The 24,012-nt window shown below is 33.7% G+C and overlaps 1 protein-coding gene across 1 annotated transcript in view; it reads left to right on the top strand.

The window, feature by feature from the left end:
• Positions 1–24,012, top strand: part of LOC110033292 (peptidyl-prolyl cis-trans isomerase PASTICCINO1) — a 71,670-nt gene that overhangs the window by 6,961 nt on the left and 40,697 nt on the right. The window contains exons 5-6 of the mRNA XM_020737219.1: positions 5,505–5,627; positions 20,419–20,451. Of these exons, the coding sequence (XP_020592878.1) occupies positions 5,505–5,627; positions 20,419–20,451 (156 nt within the window). The remainder of the gene's footprint in view (positions 1–5,504; positions 5,628–20,418; positions 20,452–24,012) is intronic.

Genomic DNA, 24,012 nt, shown 5'->3' with positions numbered 1-24,012 from the left:
TATTTTCATTTAGTTCTAATAAATTAAGATCATTTTTTATACAATAAGCCCAAGTCTTCCTAGGTCTACCTCTGCTTTTTTTAACATAGTTTAAATCTAAAACATTTACTCTTCTAATCGGATCATCAGATGGTCGATGCTTAATGTGACCAAACCATCTCTAATGCGGTTTCCAATGTTTGGTTAGGTGTTTATTTAAACGTGCACCACTACCAACCCTATCACGAAGATATTCATTTCGCATTTTGTCTCTAAGTGTAAAACCACTCATCCTAAAGCCACTCATCCCCACTCATCCACCTAATCAGTCTCATCTCGACAACACTTAACTTAGTATTAAGCTTCTCTTTTAAAGACCAACATTCAACGCCATAGAGCATTGCAAGTCTCCTCCCCGTCTTATAAAATTTTTCTTTCAGTCTAAGAGACACTTTTCTATCACACAAAAGACCTGAAGCATTTCTCAACTTCAAACAACCAACTTGAATTCTACTATTAACATCCCCATCTATATCACCATCGCTTTGAACAATAGACCCAAGATATCTTAATCGTTCACATCTATTGATAATTTGATTACTCAAAGCTACACTTCTGTCATTAGAGCTACTACTACTAAAATTACATTTCATGTATTCAGTTTTAGTTCTACTCAAATAAAGGCCTTTAGACTCCATGTAGACGTCCTTAATTCAAGTTTTTCGTAGGCTTTTTCTCTTGTTTTATCCACGAGAAGGATATCATTAGAGAAGGATATCATTAGCAAAAAATATCATTAGCAAAAAACATACACCAAGCTACATCCTCCTATAAATGTCTAGTAAGACTATCCATAATTAAAGTAAAAAGATATGGGCTTAACACCAATCCTTGATGTAATCCATCAAAACTAGGAAAATAATTGCTTAATCCTCCTTCAGTTTGAACACAAGTAACGACTCTAGTATACATATCTTTTACATATCTTTAATGACTCTACATATCTTTAATGACTCGAATATAAGTCATATCTACACCTTTCTTCTCAAGAACTGTACAAAGGATTTCTCTTGGAATCTTATTGTAAGATTTTTCTGAATCAATAAAAATCAAATGTAAATCCTCTTTTATATTTTTGAACTTCTCCATCAAATCTCTCAATAAATTTATAACTTCCATAGTAGACCTGCCCGTCATAAATCTAAATTGATTATGAGAAATTTTTGTAATACGTCTTAACTTATGTTTAATTACCCTCTTCCATAATTTTAAAGTATGACACATCAACTTAATTCCTGTATAATTTGTACACTCTTGTGCATCTCCTTTAATCTTAAAAGTGGGGACCAAAATACTCTTCCCCACTCCGCAGACATCTTTTTAGTTTTTAAAACAATATTAAAGAATTTAGCATGCCAAGAAACTCACAAATCTCCTAAAAATTTCCACACTCCAATTGGGATATCATCACGTCCTACAGACTTTTCTCCCTTAATTTTCTTTAAAGTCTCATAAACTTCTTTTTTATTAATCCGACGATAAAAATAAAATGATTTATTATTATTAATGATATTAAGATCACTAAGGTCGATCTTATTTTCAGAAGCTTCATTAAAAAGTTTATCAAAATAGCTCATCCACCTTTGTTGAATTTCTTTTTCTAAGAGAAACACTTTTTGATTTTCATCTTTAATACTCTTTTCTTGAGCTAAATCTTTACTTTTCTTTTCTTTATGTTTGGCTAGTTCATACATATATTTTTCACCCTCCTTAGTATCTAATCTGCTATAAAGATCACTAAAAACATAATTTTTAGATTCATAGATTGTTCTTTTAGACTCTCTGCAGGCCGTTTAATATTTTTTTTCAGTTCTTTAAGCTTTTACATTTAAACCAATTTTTATAACATATCTTCTTATATTTTATCTTTTCTTGCACATTATTATTCTACCACTAACTATTTTTATTTATATAGAATTTTTCTTTTGATTCTCTAAGTACATCTTTTACTACTTGTTTAATAGTGTTTGTTACTTTATCCCACTTAGCATTCGCTTCTTAATGAATATCCCAAATTTTGAAATCTTGAATTTTACTCATAAAAATAATTTTATTTGTGTCTTTTAGGTTTCTCCATGTAATTCTACGATGACAAGTCCTAGTATTCTTTATTTTACATCTTTTCATTTTAAAATCTAGAATTAATAATCGATGCTGGGTACTTAAATGCTCACTTGGAATGACCTTACATTCTTTGCAATTATGGCGATCTCTTCTTCTCATAAGAAAATAATCAATTTGTGTTTTATTAGATCCATTCTTATAAGTAATAAACTGCTCATCTCTTTTTTTGAATAAAGTGTTAGTAATAACAAAATCACACGTGTAAGCAAAATCTAAAATAGCTCTACTTTTTTCATTAGTAAATCCAAGACCGTAGCCATCATGAATATTTCTGAAATCTTCTACCACTCTACCGACATGTCCATTTAAATCTCCTTCAAGAAGTATCATTTGTATTAAATTTTCTAAGTCATTCCAAAATTTATCTTTAGACCCTTTAACTGAACCTTCTTGTGGAACATAGACACTTATAATATTAAAAATCTTAGTATCAATAATAATCTTAATCAATAGTATCAATAATAATCTTAAGGGCTATAATTCTATCTCTAACTCTATTAATTTTTACAACATTATCTTTTAAACTTTTATCTATAATTACACCTACACCATTTCTAGTGTGAATTTTCCCAGAATGCCAAAATTTACAACATAATTTATCAATTTCCTTGACTATCAATCTCCTAAAACTTAAGTTATCAATCTCCTTAGCATTTTCTCCAACCCATTTAATTTCTTGAATACATAAGATATTAATCTTTCTATGCATCATAATATCAACTAATTCTATTAATTTACCACTGAGAGTATATTCCAAGATTCTATCCTAATATTAGTTTCATGAACTAACTTCTTTACCAGCACACTGTTCTAAGATTCTATCCTAATTTGACATTACACCCCGACGCCGGTGTAGTGGCCCTTGCACACTATTCACTGTATTCAGGCCATACAATGCATCGCTTCCATGAGACGCCTAACACTTACACAATGTTCAAAATGATTCATGCCATGATTTTATTTTGACAAATTTTACGTTGCTTACCGACTACCTAACATAACCCTCCACCTTTCACTTCCGGGCTTGAGATCGGCAATGGCAGTTGTCATGGAAAATATCTGATTTGTATTTAGCTTTGTGACTAGTGCAAAATTTTTTTAATAATTAATTTCATAGGTCTAGGCATATCATTTTGTAATGAGTCTAGTTGTATTCCTTTTGAGTATCCAATTTGCATTATGTTCGGCAGTGTATACCTATTTTTTTCAACTTATTATTATGTTTTGTTTTTTATTCTATCATCTCCTTAGTTTGGTTTTTTTTCAAGGATCTCATCTCTTGAATCATGGATTTTTTCTATTTTATTTTTAAATTCTTCTTAAATAGTACTTGCAGTCTTGATTTTATTTATTTTAGGAATATTAACATATATTCCACTTATTAATTCCTATTTACTTACATATCTAACACCTACACTTCAATTTTTATATGCATGATATCCCATCTTTTCATGAAAAGGTGTATTTCATTTTTTAAAAAGTTAAAATAGAGGAATTTTTGATATGATATGAAAGATTTGGGTGGTATAAAATTTAAAAAGTAAACTTTAGGTGTTAGATATATAAATAGATAGGAACTGAATGTTATGTATGTAAATGCCCCTTTATTTTATTGAGGAAGGCTTTTTGAGATAACAAAAATTTGTAAATAGAAATAAAGTTGTTAGGAAGATGGTTGTAAGGAGCCGGCTCCTTCTCGTGGTTAAATTTTTAAATAAACAATGGGTAGAATAAAAAAAAAAGTTTTGAGCAATCCAAGCTAAAAATTGAATTTTGAATGAATAATACAAGTACCTGGAGAACTGGTGATAATGAAGGTTTTATATACAATAGTAGGTAAGGTTCCATAAGTTGTATATTTTGATTTACTAGGCAAGGTATATAGGAAGGTTATTTAGTTGAAGTGTTTTTCTTATGGAAGTTGCTCCTAAGTCTATTATGGTTATTTGTGGAAGTTATGGGTGAAGGATGGTTCTTGAAAAATCTCGAAGAAGAAACTTCAGTGAATGCAATTTGAGAGGAAAGGTGGTAGAGCATCACTACATAACTCTGCATGATTTGCGTATTCAAATTGGATCAAAGGAAAGAAGCAATTAGTGGTTTTAAGAAGTTCAAATTTCATTCATTAACTAGTCTAGATTTCCATGTAATAAATCCTATTTCTAAATTAAAAGTAACCCTAAATTAAGGAAAAAAAACATGCTTTTTTTATTACATTTTAATGTGAAAACAAAGTAGCAAAATTCAGCTAAAACTAATCATGTGTCTAAAAAAACCTGAAAAACTGGTGTGATTCAACTTTTTATAGCCTGTTCTGACTTCATTATGATCATCGTATGAGAAATTAAATCCGTTTGAGCTGAACTGTCGAAATGGCGAGTCAATATATATGGTTGTATCATCCTGCCTCTTTATTGGGAGAGAGATTCAACAAGTAGCAATAGAAGTAAGAAGTAGAATTTTGGTCAATCAATAAAATAGTATTGGAGAGATCGTGAAGCATTTAGGGAAAGCCTGAAGCATTGTCTTAAACCAATATATTTAACAAAACTTAAACTAATGTCTCTCAGCCTCTTAGAGAGAATGGAAACTAATTAACTTGACCAAACATATTCACTGCAATGATGATGGCTGACTTATGGCTTAGCCATTATCATCATGAGACTTGCCATCTTTTTGTGGATGCCATTATGATTCCTCCAGCATAATGCTTTCATGTTCTTTTGGACGTTTTCCAATTGGAATTATCTGGGTGGGTAAACAAAGCATGGCGGAATGTAGAGATTTGTATACCATGTACATCATGCATGGAGTTTATACTTGCGTCATTACTTCCATCACATTTTAGAGCGCTTAAGTTATGAAAGTGGGCCTTTGAGCTCAATAGATATATCATGCTTGAATTCAGTGTAAACCTGTTTCACTTTTAAAAAAGTGCTTTTGTTTTTATGACTTGCTCTAGCTTCCAAAATATTTTTTTAGTTTTTGAACTTTTATTTTGGAGTCCTCTATTTAATTTTAACTCCAATTCTGTAATATTTTATCCCTGGTATTTTTAAGTAATAGAGTAGTTCTACAGTAAATAGGCAATTTTTTAATAAACCTATTTATGATAAAATAAGTTCTCAATATACAGGTATAACAAAAATATAGTTTTTCTGGTATAACAAAAATATAGTTTTTCTGTAGACAACTCAAAATGGTGTGACAAATGCTTGTAATGTTGAATTGGGGTGTTTTATGGAATATTTTAAGTTGCATCATTTTAAATTATAGAAGTAAGGTAGTATCTTTCCCTGTATATACAAAATTATGTTGATGCTAATAATCTTCTTTTGCAGTTTAAGATGAAACCGGAGTTGCATTATGCTGAAGTTGATTGTCCAGTCACTGCTCCAGATGATTTTCCTAAAGACGTTGAGCTTCATTTTGAGATTGAACTTTTGGATTTTTTTAAAGCCAAGGCAAGATTGTTTGGTCACATAATTCGTTATTCTATAAGAGTTGCTTCAAGCACCTTGCGAGTTGGACTTATTTTTTTTAAATATTCTTTTGGTCGGCTTAATCGTTCATTATTATTTTATCCTTAATAATTTCACCCTGTAGTCATAATTGCACAATAGTTTTCTTAGCTTCTCATTATAATGCTGTTTATTGGTAGGCTACACCTGATAGCTAATGTGGTGGGAAATGCGATATCAAAAACTGCATTGTATTGAACTTGCTTGGTGCTGCTTTGGACAATATTTTAGCAGCTGTTCCAACAATGGGTGTAAACGAGCTGGGCTTGAGCGAGTCTAGTGTTTTTTGTGTTCGGCTCGTCCAAATTTTTTTAGCTCGAAATAGGGTTGTGTTCGAAATGACTCGTGAATAATATGACCGTAATATGCTCGAATAGCTTGATTCGATTTTTTTTGTTTTTTCAACTCGAGTTAGGCTCTGAATTATCTCAAATTATTTTTTAAAAAATAAAGTTTAATATTTTTAAGTTAAACATAAAATTTATTATAAAAATATTATAGTCATATTATTTATTTAATTATTTAATTAATTCGAGCAAAAATGAACAAACACGATTCGTCTTCGGCTTGTTTATAAATCCAATTCAGAAGTGCTATTCTCAAAAGTACTATTTGTGTTTGACTCGTTTGCTTAAAGAATGAATCAAACGCAAGCTACTTAGCAAAAGCAGTCCCACCAACATTGCTGCTTTTGATAGGAATTACTTATTTCCACTGTGCTAACATTACCCTAGGATAGTATTAACACATTTCGGCATTTGCTTTTGTTTATCTGCATTGTACATGTATTCAAATGCTAGACATAGACGTATTTTGTTTATCTACATTCATACACAAAGATACATATGTGTGAGTGAGCGAGTGCATTTTCCTATGTTTCTATAAGTAGGTGTGGATGGGTTGATGGACATATTTTATTTGTGTGTGATATCAAGTCTCTGCTTATATACCGTTTATTATTTTCTTGTTTTGCGATTCTTGTCGTGAATTTTTCTGCGGCTTGGAATTGGTCGGACAGTAGAAATAAATTTTTTGCTATTATATTTTTATTATTAACAGTTTATTATTCAAATATTCATGAAAGAGTCGCTAATTAAAACAATTAAATTAACAATAGAAATTTATATCTTTCTGGTTGCTGTTCTCGCCTCTTAAATAAATTTGCTCAATTTCTATTTATCTTGTTCAAAAGCCTAAAACCTAAAAAAATATTTAAACAACATGAGTTATCTAAAGATAATTCAAGAGTAATCGCAATTCTAAACTGTAATAACCCAAAGAAAATAAAATAATATGTATGCTAGTCTTCATATTTCTATAAAAAATATTATAATATTTTGGTTTTTCATATTTCTATGAGAAATATTTGAAAATACTAATACATGTATCAATGACCTTTACTCAATAAAAAAATATTCTAGTTTTATGTGTTTACTTTAACTTTAATTTTACTTTATACTCTTAACATACATGTCTATCTATTTGAGGATCACCGTCAACAAAACCTAATATACACTCTTGACAAATATTATTTTGTCAGCACAATTATTTGCAATCTAAACATCATAGTTGTCTGATGGGAAAATGTCCTTACCTGCCCCAGATCAATATTCTCCCATCGACACATTGGTTAGCGATCTAAATATCACATCTGGGAAGGTAATCTCTATCTATTTGTTCCTAGTGGATATTATTCCGTAGGCATAATGGTTAGTGATCTAATCATGATAATTGTTTGGGGTGGTAGAAAACCTCTACGCATGCGGCAGACTGGCATACCCTGCCTGTATAATTATGGGTGAACTCTTCTTAACATGCACATATAAGTCTTCATATATAAGTTATTTCACTCTTCATAACATAGATTCTTCTGAGACATCTTCACTCATCTACTGACATGCTTACTATGTTGTGCAACTATTGGTCATACATATCCCTCATATTATGCATCTTTCATATCTCGTATCTCATACATCTCTTGTATATTACATATATTTCCTATCATGTCCATCATGTGTATCATGTGTATCATGCATCTCATGCATGACTTTCATGCATATTTTGTATATTGTTTCTGTTAAACATATCTTTTGTATGTAACAATATGAGAAATCTGTTGTAATATAAATCTAACTGCTATTATAGCCGCATGTTTGCGTGTTTTCTTTGCTCTGCTAGGGTTTTTTCGTCTCCTTCCCTTTTTCGATATCCTTGGTGGCGATCAACACTCCTCCCTTTTGATCGAATTCTCCGTGCTCAGGGCTTTGACTCTGACATTTCTATGGATTCTTCTAACTTCCCCCCTCTCCCTCTCGTTTCATCTATCCTTTGTCCGGTTCTCCAACTGGAAAGGCCGTTTTCTTCTCATATCCCTAATCCTACAAACTTTTCCCTTTCTTATATTCCCTATGAGGAATAAAAAATATTTCTCGGAACATGTGGTTGATGAAGGATCAGAGAAGTGGGGCTTGGCTCTCGTTGGCTATGCACGGGGTAAGTGACCTTACCATGGAAACCTACTTCAAGCTGTGCAAAAGGTTTGGAAACTCAGAGGTACATTCGAACTTATTTCTTATACAGAGGGCTTCTTTCTCTTTAAATTTACATGCATGGAGGATTTTGACATGGTACTGCTTGGCGCTCCTTAGTTTTTTAATGGTTGTCCGTTTATTTTTCAGAAGTGGTCTTATGACTTTCAGCCTATCAAAGAGGATTTCAAAGTGGTTTCAAAATCGTTAGCAAAATCTGTATTTCTTTAGCAATTGATCCTCTCACTGCTAAGGGCTTGCGGCTCACTTTTGCTATAGTTAGTATTCAGATTGGTGTGGATTCTGTTCTTCTAGATTCTTTACTATTTCTATTAATGGACAAGATGTTTTTATCCCTGTTCTATGCAGTGGAAACCCAACCCATGCAAATCATGTTTCACTTTCGCTTACGATCCTCACAGTTGCCCAAAATCCCTTAACCTCAGACCTACCCCCATTATCCCTAAATCTCAGGGCCGAAGCCGCAGTCGTGTCAGGCCTAGAGCAAGGCCACTGAATAATACGAGAAACCAATCTCTAATTCTTCTACTTCCGATCTCTCATCTTCCCCATTCCTCTTCTTATCCAATCTTCAATTCTCAACCATCTCTTCCTTCATAAGACATTCCATTACAAAACCCTAACCTTTCTCTGCATAGTGATATGCACAAGGACGCTGCTTATGTTGGAAATGAATTGGCTGGTGAAGCATTAGTTGTCAACCATGTCACACTTATTCACAAACACATCATCTGGAAATGCTTCCATTCTGCCTCTTCTTCTACCTCTATACTTTCCTCTTCTTTCCCCTCTTCTAAATCCAAGAAAGGCAGGTCAAAAGGGGGTGCAACCCATATTTAGACATGTTTATTTTTTCCTAACATATATGCTTAGAACGTTCGGGGCCTAAATGGTGATGCCCGTATTGCTGACTGCAGAAGATTGGTTAAAGAGAACAATTTTGACTTGTTTTGTCTTCTTAAAACTAAGCTTTTCTCATCTTCCATCTTTGATCTCCTTTACAAGCATCGCTTTAAACTTTTTCATGATGAATATGATGTTCATAACTTTCTAATCATTAACTATGGACGCATTTGGGTAAAATGGAAACCCTCTTAACTTATTTTCACAGCTTTAGATATCTAACCTCAATATATCCATGGTCAAATCAGTATCTCCTTAACCATTTGTTTTTTTATTAACTTCATTTATGCTGAAAATAATGCATCTTCAAGGAGATCTTTACGATAGATGATCATCTCCATTGCTGATTCATGTACTACCCCATTGATCCTTCTGGGGGATTTTAAATGCATCTTAAGGCTAGAGAAAAAAATTGAGGGCCCCCCTCCAATCCCTAGTAAGTTAGTTGATATCAACAATTGTACTCTTAATGTTGGCCTGCTTGAAATACAGAACACAGGTTACTCTTATAGTTGATATAATAATTAGTCTAATTCACCTCTTGGATGTCTTCTTGACCGTGCTTTCTGCAATGCTAATTAGATGGATTTATTTCCTCTTTCTTTAAGGTTATGAAATCTTCAACTTTTGACCACTCCCCGATTCATATCTGTTTGGAGTGTCCAACAAGCTGAATTGCAGATTTATGTATAGGAACTTTTGGGGTATTTCCCCGAATTTTCTGAACATTACTGAGGCTGCTTGGAATATTTTAGTGTCAGGGGATCTTTTTGCTTTATGCCATAAGCTTGACAATGGTAAACATACTCTTAAAGGTTGGGAATGAAGGTCACCTTCTTCTTTTCACAAAAGTATCTCTGATCTAAAAAAACAACGAAGTACCATTTTACTCTCTCTTGAGAATCATCCTTTGATGCTCAACTTCTCCTTAAGGCCTCTCAAATACAAGAATAGCTTTCTAATGCCTTTTCTTGTGAGTGTAATTGGGTCAAACAAGGAGCTAAATGCTATTTGTTGACTAAAGTTGAGGATGACATCAAATTTCTCTATCAAAAAATGAAAATCATGAGTAATTCCAACTACATAAAGGAAATATTAGTTAATGGAAGCTATGTTCATGAGCAAGAAGACATCTCTAATGCTGCCATTTCTTATTTATCTAACTTGCTTAATAGTTGAAATGGCAATCAGGCGGATTATACTGAGTTCTTTCCCGTTTCACATCAACTTTTTAATTCTATTTGTGACTTTCTTACTCAATGCTTTACTGGTGATGATTTTAAGTAGGATTTTTTCTTTGTTGGTTATGATAGGGCTTCTGGACCAGATGAGTTTAATTCTAAGTTTTTCAATGTTATTTGGGATATCACTGGCCTTGATTTTATTGCTGCTATAAAATATTTCTTTGCCACTGCAAAACTTCCTCAAAGGTTTAAACATTCTCTAATTACTCTTATTCCTGAAGACTCGGGCACAAAATTTCTCAGATTTCAGACCCATATCGCTTAGTAATGTCGTTTACAAAGTTGTTGCTAAACTTTTAGCTAGTAGACTTAAACCTTTGAGGCCGACTCTTATTCATCCTTCTTAAGTTGCCTTCATGAAAGGGCGTGACATTAAGGATAATGTGATACTAGCCAATGAAATTTTATTTGGGGTTAATTCCAAAAGTTCAAGGGAACTTTAGTGTTCCAAGATAGATTTGAAGAAAGCCTTTGACAATGTCAGGCATTCTTTTCCTTATAGCAGAATGGAGACACTTGATTTTCTTCATTTGTTCATACGATGGGTGAAATCTTGTATCTTTGATGTTTGCTTCTCTGTTCGTATTAATACTGAAGTTAAGGGCTATTTCTTATTTTCTTTTGGGCTGCGGCAAGGGTGCTCTTTATCTTCTTATTTATTTCCCATTGTTATAGATGCTTTCTCTTGCTTTTGGGCTAGCTTGGTTGCCCCCTAATGTCCCACAGACAATAATATTTCTCATCTCTTATATGTTGATGACCGTTTTATTTTTGGCAAAGCTAACATCACCACCATCAAACAACTCTCGTATGCTCTAGAACTCCTTCAGTTGCCATCTCATTTAAGTGCCAACATTACTAAATCCCACTAGAGTGATTGCTGTGGATTACAATAAGCTGCTTGATAAAATCTATACTTGCTTGTCTTGCTGGAAACAAAAGCTCTTATTTGCTGCTGGGAAATTCCAATTGATTAAAACCACCATATGGAATTGTTTATATTTCTAGTTTAGATCCATTACTCTCCCTAAAGGTTTGAGGAAGAAAATCACGTCTTTAATTAGTAATTTCTTACATCATAATGGCGTTGAGAGGAAGCTTCATACCATTACTTGGAGGAAGGTTATTTTTCCAAAACCTTATGGCGGGCTTGGTTAATCTATCATGGATACTATTAATCTCATGTGCAAATCTAAAATTATTTGGAGATTATATAATTCTAATTCCTTTCTTTCCAAGTGGTACGTTAACTATTATGGATCTCTTTGGTCCAATGCTAGATCCAAAATTTCCTCATTTTGGAGGATCTTATTAAAATTGTTGTTGGAGTAAGGGGTTACCTTTCCTCTTCCGTTAACCTTAACAACAATCTCTCATTTTACTTTGATCCTTGGGTTTTAGGATTCTCTCTTTATGAAACTTATGTTTGGCAAATTTTAAATTGGTTCTGCTTTGCTCGCAACACCAAAATCAATGATGTTATTTGTAATGGGTATTGGTCACTGATATCCAATTCAAATGCCCCTCCTCATTGTATATACAAGATTCAAATGCCCCTCCTCATTGTATATACAAGATTATCAATATTGATATTGTGGATAATCATTTATCTTGATTTTGGAAAGGCCTAGATTTTTATTCCCATTAGTTGGCTTATCTTTTTGAATATGAGGCTCTTCCAAGAGTTAATTTGTCCAATTTTGTTTGGTTCAAAGGGCGCTCATTAAAATTTTCTTTGCACATTTCGAAAGCTATACAATGTGGCTTAAAAACCAAGGATGTTCTTTTAAGTAAAGACATTGCTATTAACCCTTAGTGTACCTTCTGCTATTTGAGTAAGGAAATTGATAATCACGTTTACTTTGAGTGCACCTTCTCTCATACCTTATATTTTATTCCAAATGGTGGATTCTTCCAGCAGAAAGCAATTTATTGCAAGTTCTTTTTCACTTTGATGCATTTAACACTGCTATTATGAAAAAAAATTATATTACAGCTGTTCGCATTACTATTTATCATATTTGGATCGAAAGGAATTGCAAGATTTTAAGGAACAATTGCTCTTCCATCGAGATTATTACTAAAAGGATCCATTGGGCCATCGAGCTTAATATTAGGAAATGGAAATTTAAAGATGAAATTCCTATTTTCATCAAAGATTTGTATAGATTTTGATGTTTTGGTCTCTTAGTTTTGTTGTGCGCAAATGCCTTTGTTTTATGGTTATGGTGTTTTGGAAGCTATGATGGCGACCCAATATGTTTTGTGGTTCAACCATTCTTCTACTTCTTGGAATTTTCTGCACCATGGCTTACTTGGTGGCCTTTAGGACTTCATACCTCTATGTTTATTTGATGCCTTATATTTTTGGCGTGAAAATCATCATCAAAACTCATTTTTTGGCTTTTATTTTTGGGCTCTTTGCAGCTTCTGGACTTTTTTGCAATGCTCTTTATTTCAGCGATTCTTTTGATGCCATACTCATTGAAACTTAGATTTATCTCCTCTGCTTTGACCATCAAAATCTCAGTTTCTTTTGGGCTACAAAAGTGTTCTATTGTTTTAGAAGTCTCTGGAGGGTGCCATTGAGCATTTTGGATCCTGAGCTTACCTTTTGGCATTTACATGCTAGTTTTATTTTCTTTGTTTCTTTATTGTTTTACTTCCTCTTTTCAAGTTGTAAGTTAACATTTTTTTAATTTTAATGATATTAACTGGGCGTGTGCATTTACTTCCCTAAAAAAAAAAATCTAATTGAACTAAGCACACATGTAATCAACATACATTTTGAAATAAGGAAGATTACTATAATTTAGAAATATAATTACTCTTATTAGTTACCACGCTGGATTCTCAATCTTCAGTATCTAGCTCGGCGTTGCGATAACCTTTATGTTGATATTAATAACTTATAGAACAAAAATCAAACTTTAGGATTCAAGAGAGTTTTCATTTATCAAATTATTCTTCTTAGCATAGGATTAATTTAATTGAAGTTACGGAGCCATCCTACTAGCTTCCACATGCTCTTTTTCAGCTCGCCACCTCGTGTAAATAACTTTAAATTCATAAATATTTTAGGATTTTATGAAATTTAGGCTCATATCATGATTTAAGATAAACATAACTCATTTGCCAAAATATATCTTAAACCGGCTTCACGACAAAATCTATCCTGCTTCGATCCTTCCAAATTTTCTTGCATCTTCTTCCTATCTTTGCTTACTCGTCCATTAAATGCTAGAAGCCCTTACACAAACCCGCTAACCAACTTCTTTGTTTCAGACATGTCCTTGTCTCCGCTATGGCGACTAGAAACAAAAAAGATGCAAAATTTATGGAAATTAAAATGAAAGTGTTTGAAAGAAAAGGAATGTCTCAAATAGTTTAAACTGCGAGATGCAACACTCAGCGGGCCGCTCGTCCTCTGCTGGTCACAGCTGCACTGCGATCGCGTCTGTGCTACAGTGCCGCATCTTAGCCTTCTCGCGGAGCCCTCTATCGAGCGCAACCAAGGACTGGGATAGTGAAAGGATGAAATGCGAAGGTTATGGAGAGGATGCCTCATTTGACGCCATAAATAGATAAATATCGCGTGGTAAGTTGGTGGAAACAATACAACGAGATTAAGGATGGATAATTAAGTGTTAATTAGGTTTAGTTAAATTTTTAACTTTCAACTTTTATATTTCCTAATCCATTCATAATTGTACATATAGTGCTTTATATCGAATTGATTGTTTTGACTCGTAGAATTTTATAAAATTAATCTTGACTGAATTTTGAGAGGTGAAATTTGGGGTGCATTTTAAAGTCGCTAAAATTTTTCTTGGTTTCTCTAAACTCATTGTTACAATCTCCTCTCATTAAATTTCATCCTCAAAATTGATAAACTCCACATCAACTATGTATCTGTACATACATATATATACACACACACACACACACACACACACTCACACACACACATATATATATATATATATTGATTCATTGTGTGGGAGGGTCCAAACATGACACCCTGCCCACACGATAACCACTGTTTCCAAAAAAACATGAGAAACCTAAAGAAAAAAAAAACAAAAAAATGCCAAAATACATAGTATCAGGTGGCTAGAGAGCGACCCAATTTTGCCTTGCCTCTGCCTCTAGTTTTAGGGAAGGTGCCGGCTAATAAATTGGTAAGTGAGTGTCATTGCCTGTAGTAACCAATGTATCATCCAATAAGTTCCCGAGCTGGAGTCGGCTTCCATTCTTTTTCTTCCTCATAGAATAGACCTGCCATTCCTCATCTGAAGATTTTGACTCACCTGATCAGTGGATTAGTCTAATGTGTGTCGGACATGTGTAGGTTGTTGAACAGTAGAAGCGACTACTTGTTGTACCAGCTGATCTTTTATTGAATCAAAGGAGCACTCTCGTGTGTCTTGGTATGTAAGTGAGACGTCTTCAATAACAATGGGTGGTATAAGCACATCAAACTCTGTACCTGTAGTATGGCGTTCTTCATTAGGAACTGCGAAGTTGAAAAGAGAATCGAGTTTCACCTTCTCAGCAGGGATGGTAGGTGACTGATCTTTGACAATATCCGGTCTTAGATGAAGATGTAAGCGATAGTAAATAGTAGAGTTGTGGCCAAACATACTATAATAAGAGTAATAAGGAGGGTGTGTTCTATTTCAACCTTTTGCCAATACCCACTGTGAGTTGTTCCAGTCCAAACCTCATCCGAATCGGGTTGAGTGATATCTCTCTCAACTAATGCTCAAGCCACAGAGGGTCTGGTGACAGCAAGCGTGAGACTATTAACCTTGAGAGATTTACTGTAAGCAGTTGCTAAAGAGTGAAGAATTTCCAAGTTGAACAGATGTAATTTTAACCCCAAAAACTTTATCCAAACATGAATTATAATGGATTCCACTTTTGGATCAAAATAAACAGTCCATTTCAGAATTTTCATAAAACGGTTGTCGATCATGATAATTTTTCGAGAAAAAAAGTGAGTGTAATCGACAGTCTATTTATATATTATGAAGTTGGATCATAAATTGATTCTAGAAGTCTGTTTCTTGTCAAATGATAACAAAAACATATCAAACTCTATGAAGCACTCAGCGGGCTGCTCGCCTCCTCTGCTGGTCACAGCTGTGCTGCGATTGCGTCTGTGCTACAGTGCCGCATCTTAGCCTTCTTGGGGAGCCCTCCATCGAGCGCAACCAAGGACTGGGAGAGTGGAAGGATGAAATGCAAAGGTTCTGGAGAGGATGCCCCATTTGACGCCATACATAGATAAATATCGTGTGGTAAGTTGGTGGAAACAATACAACGAGATTAAGGAGGGATAATTAAGTGTTATATAGGTTTAGTTAAATTTTTAACTTTAAACTTTTATATTTCCTAATCCATTCATAATGTACATATAGTGCTTGATATCGAATTGATTGTTTTGACGCGTAGAATTTTATAAAATTAATTTTGATTGAATTTTGAGAGGTGAAATTTGGGGTGCATTTTAAAGTTGGTAAAATTTTTCTTGGTTTCTTTAAACTCATTGTTACAATCTTCTCTTATTAAATTTCATCCTCAAAATTGATAAACTCCATATTAACTATATATATATATTTACAAAGTTTGATTGCCGATCAATCCCATAGTCTGACTGAGGGGCGGACCCCCTTTTTAGAAGGTGTGCAATTCGATCCTACGCAGGGATCGAACCCCCAACCCGAGGGACTTACACCAAAGGCTGCAACCAATGAGCCAGACTAAGTCGTGAGCGCGCGCGCATACACACGCACACACCCATTTATTATGAAGTTGAAACATAAATTGATTCGAGAAGTCCGTTTCTTGTCAAATGATAACAACAATATATCAAACTTTATGAAGCAATATTAGTGGCAACATGCTCTTTCGATTCCTGATGTGTTAAGGAATACTCTTGGGCGAAAGTTTTGCCTTGGTTGCTACTTTCAAGCCACAATATGAGCTTCTGTCATCCTCTGCTTACCACTTCTAATAGTTGATCTTTCTTGAAACATCCTTCGAGCTGAATTTCTTCATGGGTTAGCATTCGATGTGGATCTCTGATCATATTTAGGGTAGTTTGTCATCTGATGTACTGGTTGTTTGATTAAGTAACACAACTTCAACCCAAATATTCACCATGATGTTGCTTCCCACACGTAACAAAAGACTCTATAGTGCTGCTGCCGACTTGACCAATAACTATACATATGTAGGAATTTATTTTATTCCCATTATACTCTCCTGAATGAATTGTTATTGCTACTTCTTCCCAACTCTTCATCTTATGCAAATCCCTATGTTTATGAGTCTGCTGAAAATCAATCTCCACCCACCTAGCCCTCTCCAATAGCTGAATAGTCTTCAATCCCAAGTGGCACTAGTGGCCACCTAAATGAAAACTTCAATTTAGAAAGGATCCTGTGACCTTTCTCCTCTGCATTTGGAATGAGCTGCGACACATACCTTGATAGCATAGTGAACTCAGCTTTGTACTGCATAACCGAATAATCTCTATGCACCAACCTAATGAATTCATTTTGCATCTGTCTCCTGACTGATAGTGGTACAAACCATTATCTGAAGGCTCTCACAAACTCATTATGCTGCACCAAGTGGTTGGTTCTACCTCCAAACTTCTACTTTATCTGACCTTGCCACCATCTTTCAGTTTCCCCGGCGAAAGTAAATTTGCAAGGGTAACTCTCTTCTTTCATGGACATGACAACCCATCAATAATCCTCTCTACTTTCAATATCCAATTTTCAGCTTTCGTTGGCCCTCCTGCTCCAAAAAATAAAGGTAGTCTTAAACCTTGAAAGAGTTTTAAGTATTTATTCATCGGTACTTCTCCACGCCTACTTGCTTGAAATTGAGAATTCTTACTCAACTAATTAACAACATTCATCATATTAAAAAAATGCACTAGCACGGACTGTGGCATTTCGGGGCACATTAAATTCTACATTATCATCTCTAACCTCTTCCTCATGATGATCCATAATTATGAAATAATAACTATATAATTTAAGTTGGTTCTATTAAAATTTTAATTTCTATTATTATAATTTAATATAATCATCATATATGCCTCTTTCATTGAGATTCATGATGCTTAATCTAAACCTTTGCTCTGTTATCGCTTTAGTCACGACCAGACTCGGGGTTTGAAATTGATCAATATAGGAACTGTTGGTTGGGTGGTGGAAATAAATTCTTTTATTCAATTTCTATTATTAACAGTTTAGTATTTAAATATTCATAAAAGAGCCCCTAAAGAAAACAATTAAATTAACAAGTGAAAATTTGTACATTTCTTGTTGCTGTTTTCACCTCTTAAAACACATTTGCTTCACTTCTATTCATCTTGTTCAAAAACATAAAATCTAAATAAATATAAACAACATAATGTGTTATCTGAAGATAATGCATGAGTAATTGTATTTTTAAACTGCAGTAACCCAAAGAAAAGAAAATAATATGCATGCCGATATTTCATATTTCTATAAAAAAATTTTCAATATACTAAAAGATGCGTCAATTACCTTTAATCAATGAAAAATATTCTAAACTTCTATATACATTTACTTTAACTTATTTTTACTTTATACTCTTAACATACACATCTATCTGTTCGAGAATTTCCTTCAACAAAACCTAACACACACCTGAATGATATTATCCTGTCGGCACAGCTGTAAACAATATAAACATGATAATTATCGGAGGTGGAAAGACTATACCTGCCCCTAACTGATATTCTTCTGTTGGTACATTAGTTAGCAATCTAAAGATCACAATTGTCTGGGATGGTAAGTTCTGCCTATTTGCCTCTGACCGATATTATTCTGTAAGCATAGTGATTAGTGATTTAACAAGCAAAATTGTCTGGAGTGGCAGAAAAATCTCTACGCGCGGGTATACTACGTCCTTTGCCTGTACTATTAGGATGTTAACAATCATTCTAACACATATAGATAAACATTATTATATAAGTTATTTCATACTTCGTTACTTTCTATTGAGACATTTTTATTTATCTACTAACATGCATACTGTGCTATGCAACTATTCATCATTCATATCTCTCAAATTATGTATGTCTCTCACGTCATTCATATCTCTCATCTCATACATATCTCTTATGTTATTCATTATACCATACATATCATTCATATCATGTCTATCATATGTATCATGCATCTCATGCATATCTTTCATGCATATCTTGTATATCTTTTCTGTCATGCATACCTTTTTCATCTAACAATATGAATAATCCGTTGTAATATAAATCTAACTGAACTAAAACATACATGTAGTCAAAATACATTTTTAAATAAAGGAGATTACTAAAATTTAGAACCATGATTACTCATATCAGTTGTCACATTAGATTCTCAGTCTTCAATAACTAGCCAAGCGTTGCGATAACCCTTATGTTGATATTAATAACTTTTAGAATAAAAATCAAACTTTCGTTTATTGAATTATTCTTCTTAGACTAGGATTAATTTACCAGAATTTTCGGAGCTGTCCCACTGCTAGCTTCCACACGCTATCCTTGAGCTTGCTGCCTCATGTAAATAACTTGGAATATGTAAATATTTTAGGTTTTTATGAAATTTAGGCTCATGTCATATTAGTTCACGAAAATATAACTCATTTGCTAAAACATACCATAAACGTGCTTCATGGAAAAACCCAACCTTCTTCAATCCTGCTTGATCTTCTTCTCTCTTTTTCCTATACTTGTTCATTCCTTCCCCAGCCTTGTTGATTTCGTATTAGAAGCCCTTACGGAAACCCACAAATCAACTTGTTCAGTTTTGACACGATCTCGTCTCTGCTACGACTAACAAAAAAGAAAAAAATGCAAATTTCATGACAAGGAGGAGGAAAATGATTGTCTCAAATAGTGTGAAAGAGAGTTTTGTACTCAACAATTTCGTACCCAAAGCCTAAACCACGAGCTGCGGCACTCTGCAGGTTGCGGTTGTGTTACGATTGCGCCTGTGCTACAGTGCCACGATCGTAGCCTTTTCGCGGGAGCCCTCTGTTGAGCGCAATTGAGACAGGGAAAGGGGAAGGAAGAAATGCAAAGTTTCTGGAGAGGATCCCCCATTTGACGCCATACAGAGATAAGTATCGTGCGGTTAGTTGGTTGGAATTGTAAAGCGGGATTAGGGAGGGATAATTAACGGTTAATTAGCTTATAACTTTCAATTTTAATATTTCTCAATCCATTCATAACTTACATATAGTGCTTTATATTGAATGGATCGTTTTGACGCTTATAATTTTATAAAATTGCTTTGATTGAATTCCGAGGGACACAAAATTTCGGGTATATTTTAAAATTGCCAAAATTTTTACCTGGTTTCTTTAAACTGGTTATTACATGACTTTTGAAGTTTCATATATCATTAACTACATTACTTAATATGCTGTTTGATTTTCATGGACTTCTACTTTTTATTTGAATTTCATTAAATAGAGCCAAAATAATTTTTCTCCTGTTGTCTTTGTAAAATTTTTACTTAGATTTGTCCAAAGATGACTAGTTGAACTAAATAAGCTCGAATTCATGGTAATAGTGACTATACTGCTCATAACATGATTCATATTTTGAGCTGCTTAATAAGAACACTACAAATTTCAATCCATTAATTCAGCCTTCTGTTCGAAGTCTGTTTCTGCTTGTTGTGAACCTATGGTCTCTATTTCAGTTTTCTGCTCAGCATTTCTCTCTTGTTGACAAGCGGAAATTTCTAAAAGTATGGATTTAACCTTAAAACCGTTCATATTTTTATAAATTGATCTGAAATTATTGTCATGTAGCCCAATTATATGTTTGAAATCTTTAGAAAGCAAGTTTATTAATATTTTATGGGTATTTTTGAATACTGCCAGAATCCATCCTTCTGTTTTTGTGTTTTACCATCAAATGACTTCATGTGTTTTTCCTTTTATTCCTCTTCTGAATTAATGTTCACTTCTATTGTTTGCCAGATTGTCAGCGAGGACATGGGAGTGGTGAAGAAGGTATTGAACGCAATTTTGATTTCACAGAAATTTTCGTTCACTTTGATTTATTTTAAGGCGTTTTTTTTGTTTTAAAAAAAGGATAGAATCATCCATTTATTTGACATTGTTTAGGTTGTTTAGTTTGACTCATTTTATATTAACTATCCAAGCTGATAATGACGATGATAAGAAGTATTCTGAGAATTTAGTAAAATCCATTTCTTATGCCATTTTATCCCCCAAGTTTTCTTCTAATTGATCATACTAGAGAAGGAAGATCATATAAGTTTGCATCTCTTTGTAAGAATGTCCATGATTCCTTCAAGATTTCAAATTTGTCTTTTTCTCAAGTCTTCTATGTGCTTAAAATACTAAGAAAAATCTAGGAACTAATTGTACTTATAGTGGATCTTGTTGTTCAGAATAGAAAAACTATGGGTAGCTCAATAAGGGAGGTAATGCACCATGAATTTATACGCAGATAAGAAGAGTGATGTGCCAATGGATCCATGATCTAAACTGGGAAGGAGAATGGCCATAGATTGTTCCTTTGCTATTGGATTTGAATGGCTATAAGGGGATATGAATTCCTATGTTGAATATTGAAAAAGGAGTGCCAGAGATGGATCCCTAGATGGAACACTTGGAAGGCCATAAGGGGCAAAATACTAGAACGCCAGAAATAACAAGTTTTTAAATTTTAAATTGTTGTAGTTCCTTCTTAGAAATTTTATAGTTTTCAGTTATTTTCTAGACAAATTTATGTATGAATACCCATTGGATGAATGAACAAATTAAATTTTTAAGCCACTTTTTTTTCAATAGTCTTTTACAAAGATTGTTAATTCTGATACTGGAACGTCACAAGAGGCAGATTATTTTCTCATTAGATAAATTTTGAAAGCAACATGGTTATTTTATATCATACCATTTTCTTATTAAATTCTCTTATCAGATATGTGTAGGAAGTAATTTGGTTTTTTTGTCATATCATTCTTTTAATTCACGTATGAGGACATGCTAATCTTTTTGTTACTTGCTTATGGTTTTTAGATTTTATGCCCATAAATAGTCTAGTGTTTGTATTAGATTTATGATGGATAAATAAATGAATATGAAGAGCTCTTATTGAATTTCAACTTCCTTTCCTTCCGATGATACACATTCTTCTTCTTCCTCCATCTCGCACCTCGACAGTTGGTGCCAGGGTCCCGTCCTTCTCTCTCTTGGTTAATGATAATCCTGTCCTTCTCTCTCTTTCCCACTATCTCAAGGTTTATTGCAGTTCCTGCTATTTTCCTCCCAGCCCGTTTGATTTGCAAAGTACTTGCTATTATTTTGCAATTAGAGTAAATGCTAATCCATTTTTAGTTTACTATGTCCAAAGATTCCTGGCCATTGTTCACATCGTATAGAAAATACCCCAAGGTTTCACAATTTCCATGCTCAAATTTTTATACCTGTTGAAATTCTGCACTGCTAAAACTTTAGTTTGCTTCCAGTTCTGCAATTTTTTTACTTCCACGTCTGATGCTCCTTTGCTAAATGCTACTCTTCATTCTTCTGTTTTGTGTACCTATCTACATAAGTTAGGGCATACTCCCGCACATTTTTATATGTTCTTATTAGCACCCCATGATCTCAAATATTTTTAGGCAAGGCACAATTTTGTTAAGTTCCATGACATCAACCTCCTAAATAAACTTAATTTGTAATCCCCAACTTCATCAATTTTTGTAGGCTATCTGATGTCGGAGTTAACTAAACAACAATAGGAAAAATCAATATTATTGCTGAAATCAAATAGAAACTAATCAAAATTATTGCTGAAATCAAATAGGAACTTACAACCAAATAAATGGAAATATGAAATTGCAGTAGACACGACATGAAACATGCGACTAGGGAGAATCTAAGATAGTGGTGGTGGTGGTAATGTCTTACTTTTTCAAGTTTACAAACAGAACAATCAACTATTAAACTCTTATATGTAGAATAAATAACACCACTTTTAAGTAAATGTTTCAACACCATATCATTTGGTTGACCTAGCCTTTTATGCCAGATGCCTGCCTTATTCTAAAAAACTGAAGAAGCTAATGACATGTTATGAGGAACAATAAATTGTAATGGAAACAACCTGCCTACTTTAGGCCCCTTCGCTATCACCTTCCTCGACATCTGATCATGTACAATATAACCATCACGAAAAAAATGTACGTCACAGTTATTATCCAGAATTTGACCAACAGAGAGTAAGTTAGTAGATAATTTAGGAGAAATCATTACATGTCTGAAGGAGGAGTTAATATCACCAATTACCGTAATTAGAATATTATTTCCATCAGCAACTTGAATATGTTGAGTACCACTGTACGACTGTTCGTTATGCAATAAATCAGCTGTAACATTCATATGATTTGTGGAGCTTGAATCGACAAACTAATGAGAAAAAACGAAAGTAATAGTTTTACCTTTCTCTTAAAGGCCGAGAGCAGAAAAGACAGAAAGAATCATCTGTTAAACAATATCTGATGTGATAGCTGATTGATTATTTCCAATAACTGTGGATGTCGGGCCAGGTTTGTGAGTGTCGGATACCGTGGCATATGAAGTTATTATTTGTGGTTTTGGGGCCGTGTAGGGCACTCCGTAAGAATATGTCCCTTCTGCTTGCAATAAGAACATACCTTATTTTCACAATTCCGTGCAATTTGACCAAATTTCTTGCAGCTATAGCACTGCATTGGTCCTTTCCCTTTGGTCTTTGCAGCATATGCCATATTAATTATTTCTAATGATCCACTTATTATACTGATAGCAGCTTGTGTCGCCAATCTTTGTTCTTCGCGCAGTAATTACCCAAAACAAACATCCAAAAAAGGAATCAGATCTTTGTTCAACAATCTAGCTCAAGCAATTTCAAATTTAGATCTGAGTTTCATTAAAAATTGATCACGATGACTTTCTTCATGAATAGCTTGAAGACGAGCTAAGTTCTCCTTTGACACCTTAGTACAGATAATGCCAGTATTTTCGCTCTATAAATTTAGAAAGCCTAAATAATATTGTTCAATTGAAAGATTACCCTTACTATAATTACTCATGTCAAGTTTCAATTGAAAGCGTTTCACAGACTTTTCTTGATTATAAACACGCTTCAAGTATTCCCACATTTCTTTAGCTGTGCCAAAGGATCGTAAATTGTTCACCATATGAGTCTCAATAGATCCCAAAACCCAGGAAACAATTCGAGCATCCGTTGCTTCCCATTGACCAGAATCTTTTGCCTCAATAGGTGCTGGAGAAGACCTATCAATATGGCCCCAAAACTCATTCCCTTTTAAGAACATTCTGAGCTGAAATTCCTATACGACATACTTATTTCCCGTAAATCTGATAGCTAAAATTTCCGAAGACATTCTAAATAGAATTGTTGCTGATCGAAATCAACCAGAAATAAAAGAAAGCCAAGATATCCATAAAAAAAATCCTAATCATTAATCTAAATCAACCTAAGAGATTCAAAAAATCGTGCACTGCTTTAAATTAGGATAAGAGTCCGAAGTCAAAGCTAAA

The sequence above is a fragment of the Phalaenopsis equestris genome, unplaced genomic scaffold (genome assembly GCF_001263595.1).
Source record: "Phalaenopsis equestris unplaced genomic scaffold, ASM126359v1 Scaffold001124, whole genome shotgun sequence".
NCBI classification, from domain to species: domain Eukaryota; kingdom Viridiplantae; phylum Streptophyta; class Magnoliopsida; order Asparagales; family Orchidaceae; genus Phalaenopsis; species Phalaenopsis equestris.
The sequence above is the reverse complement of the archived record's forward strand: the minus strand, read 5'-3'. Positions and strand labels throughout refer to the sequence as shown.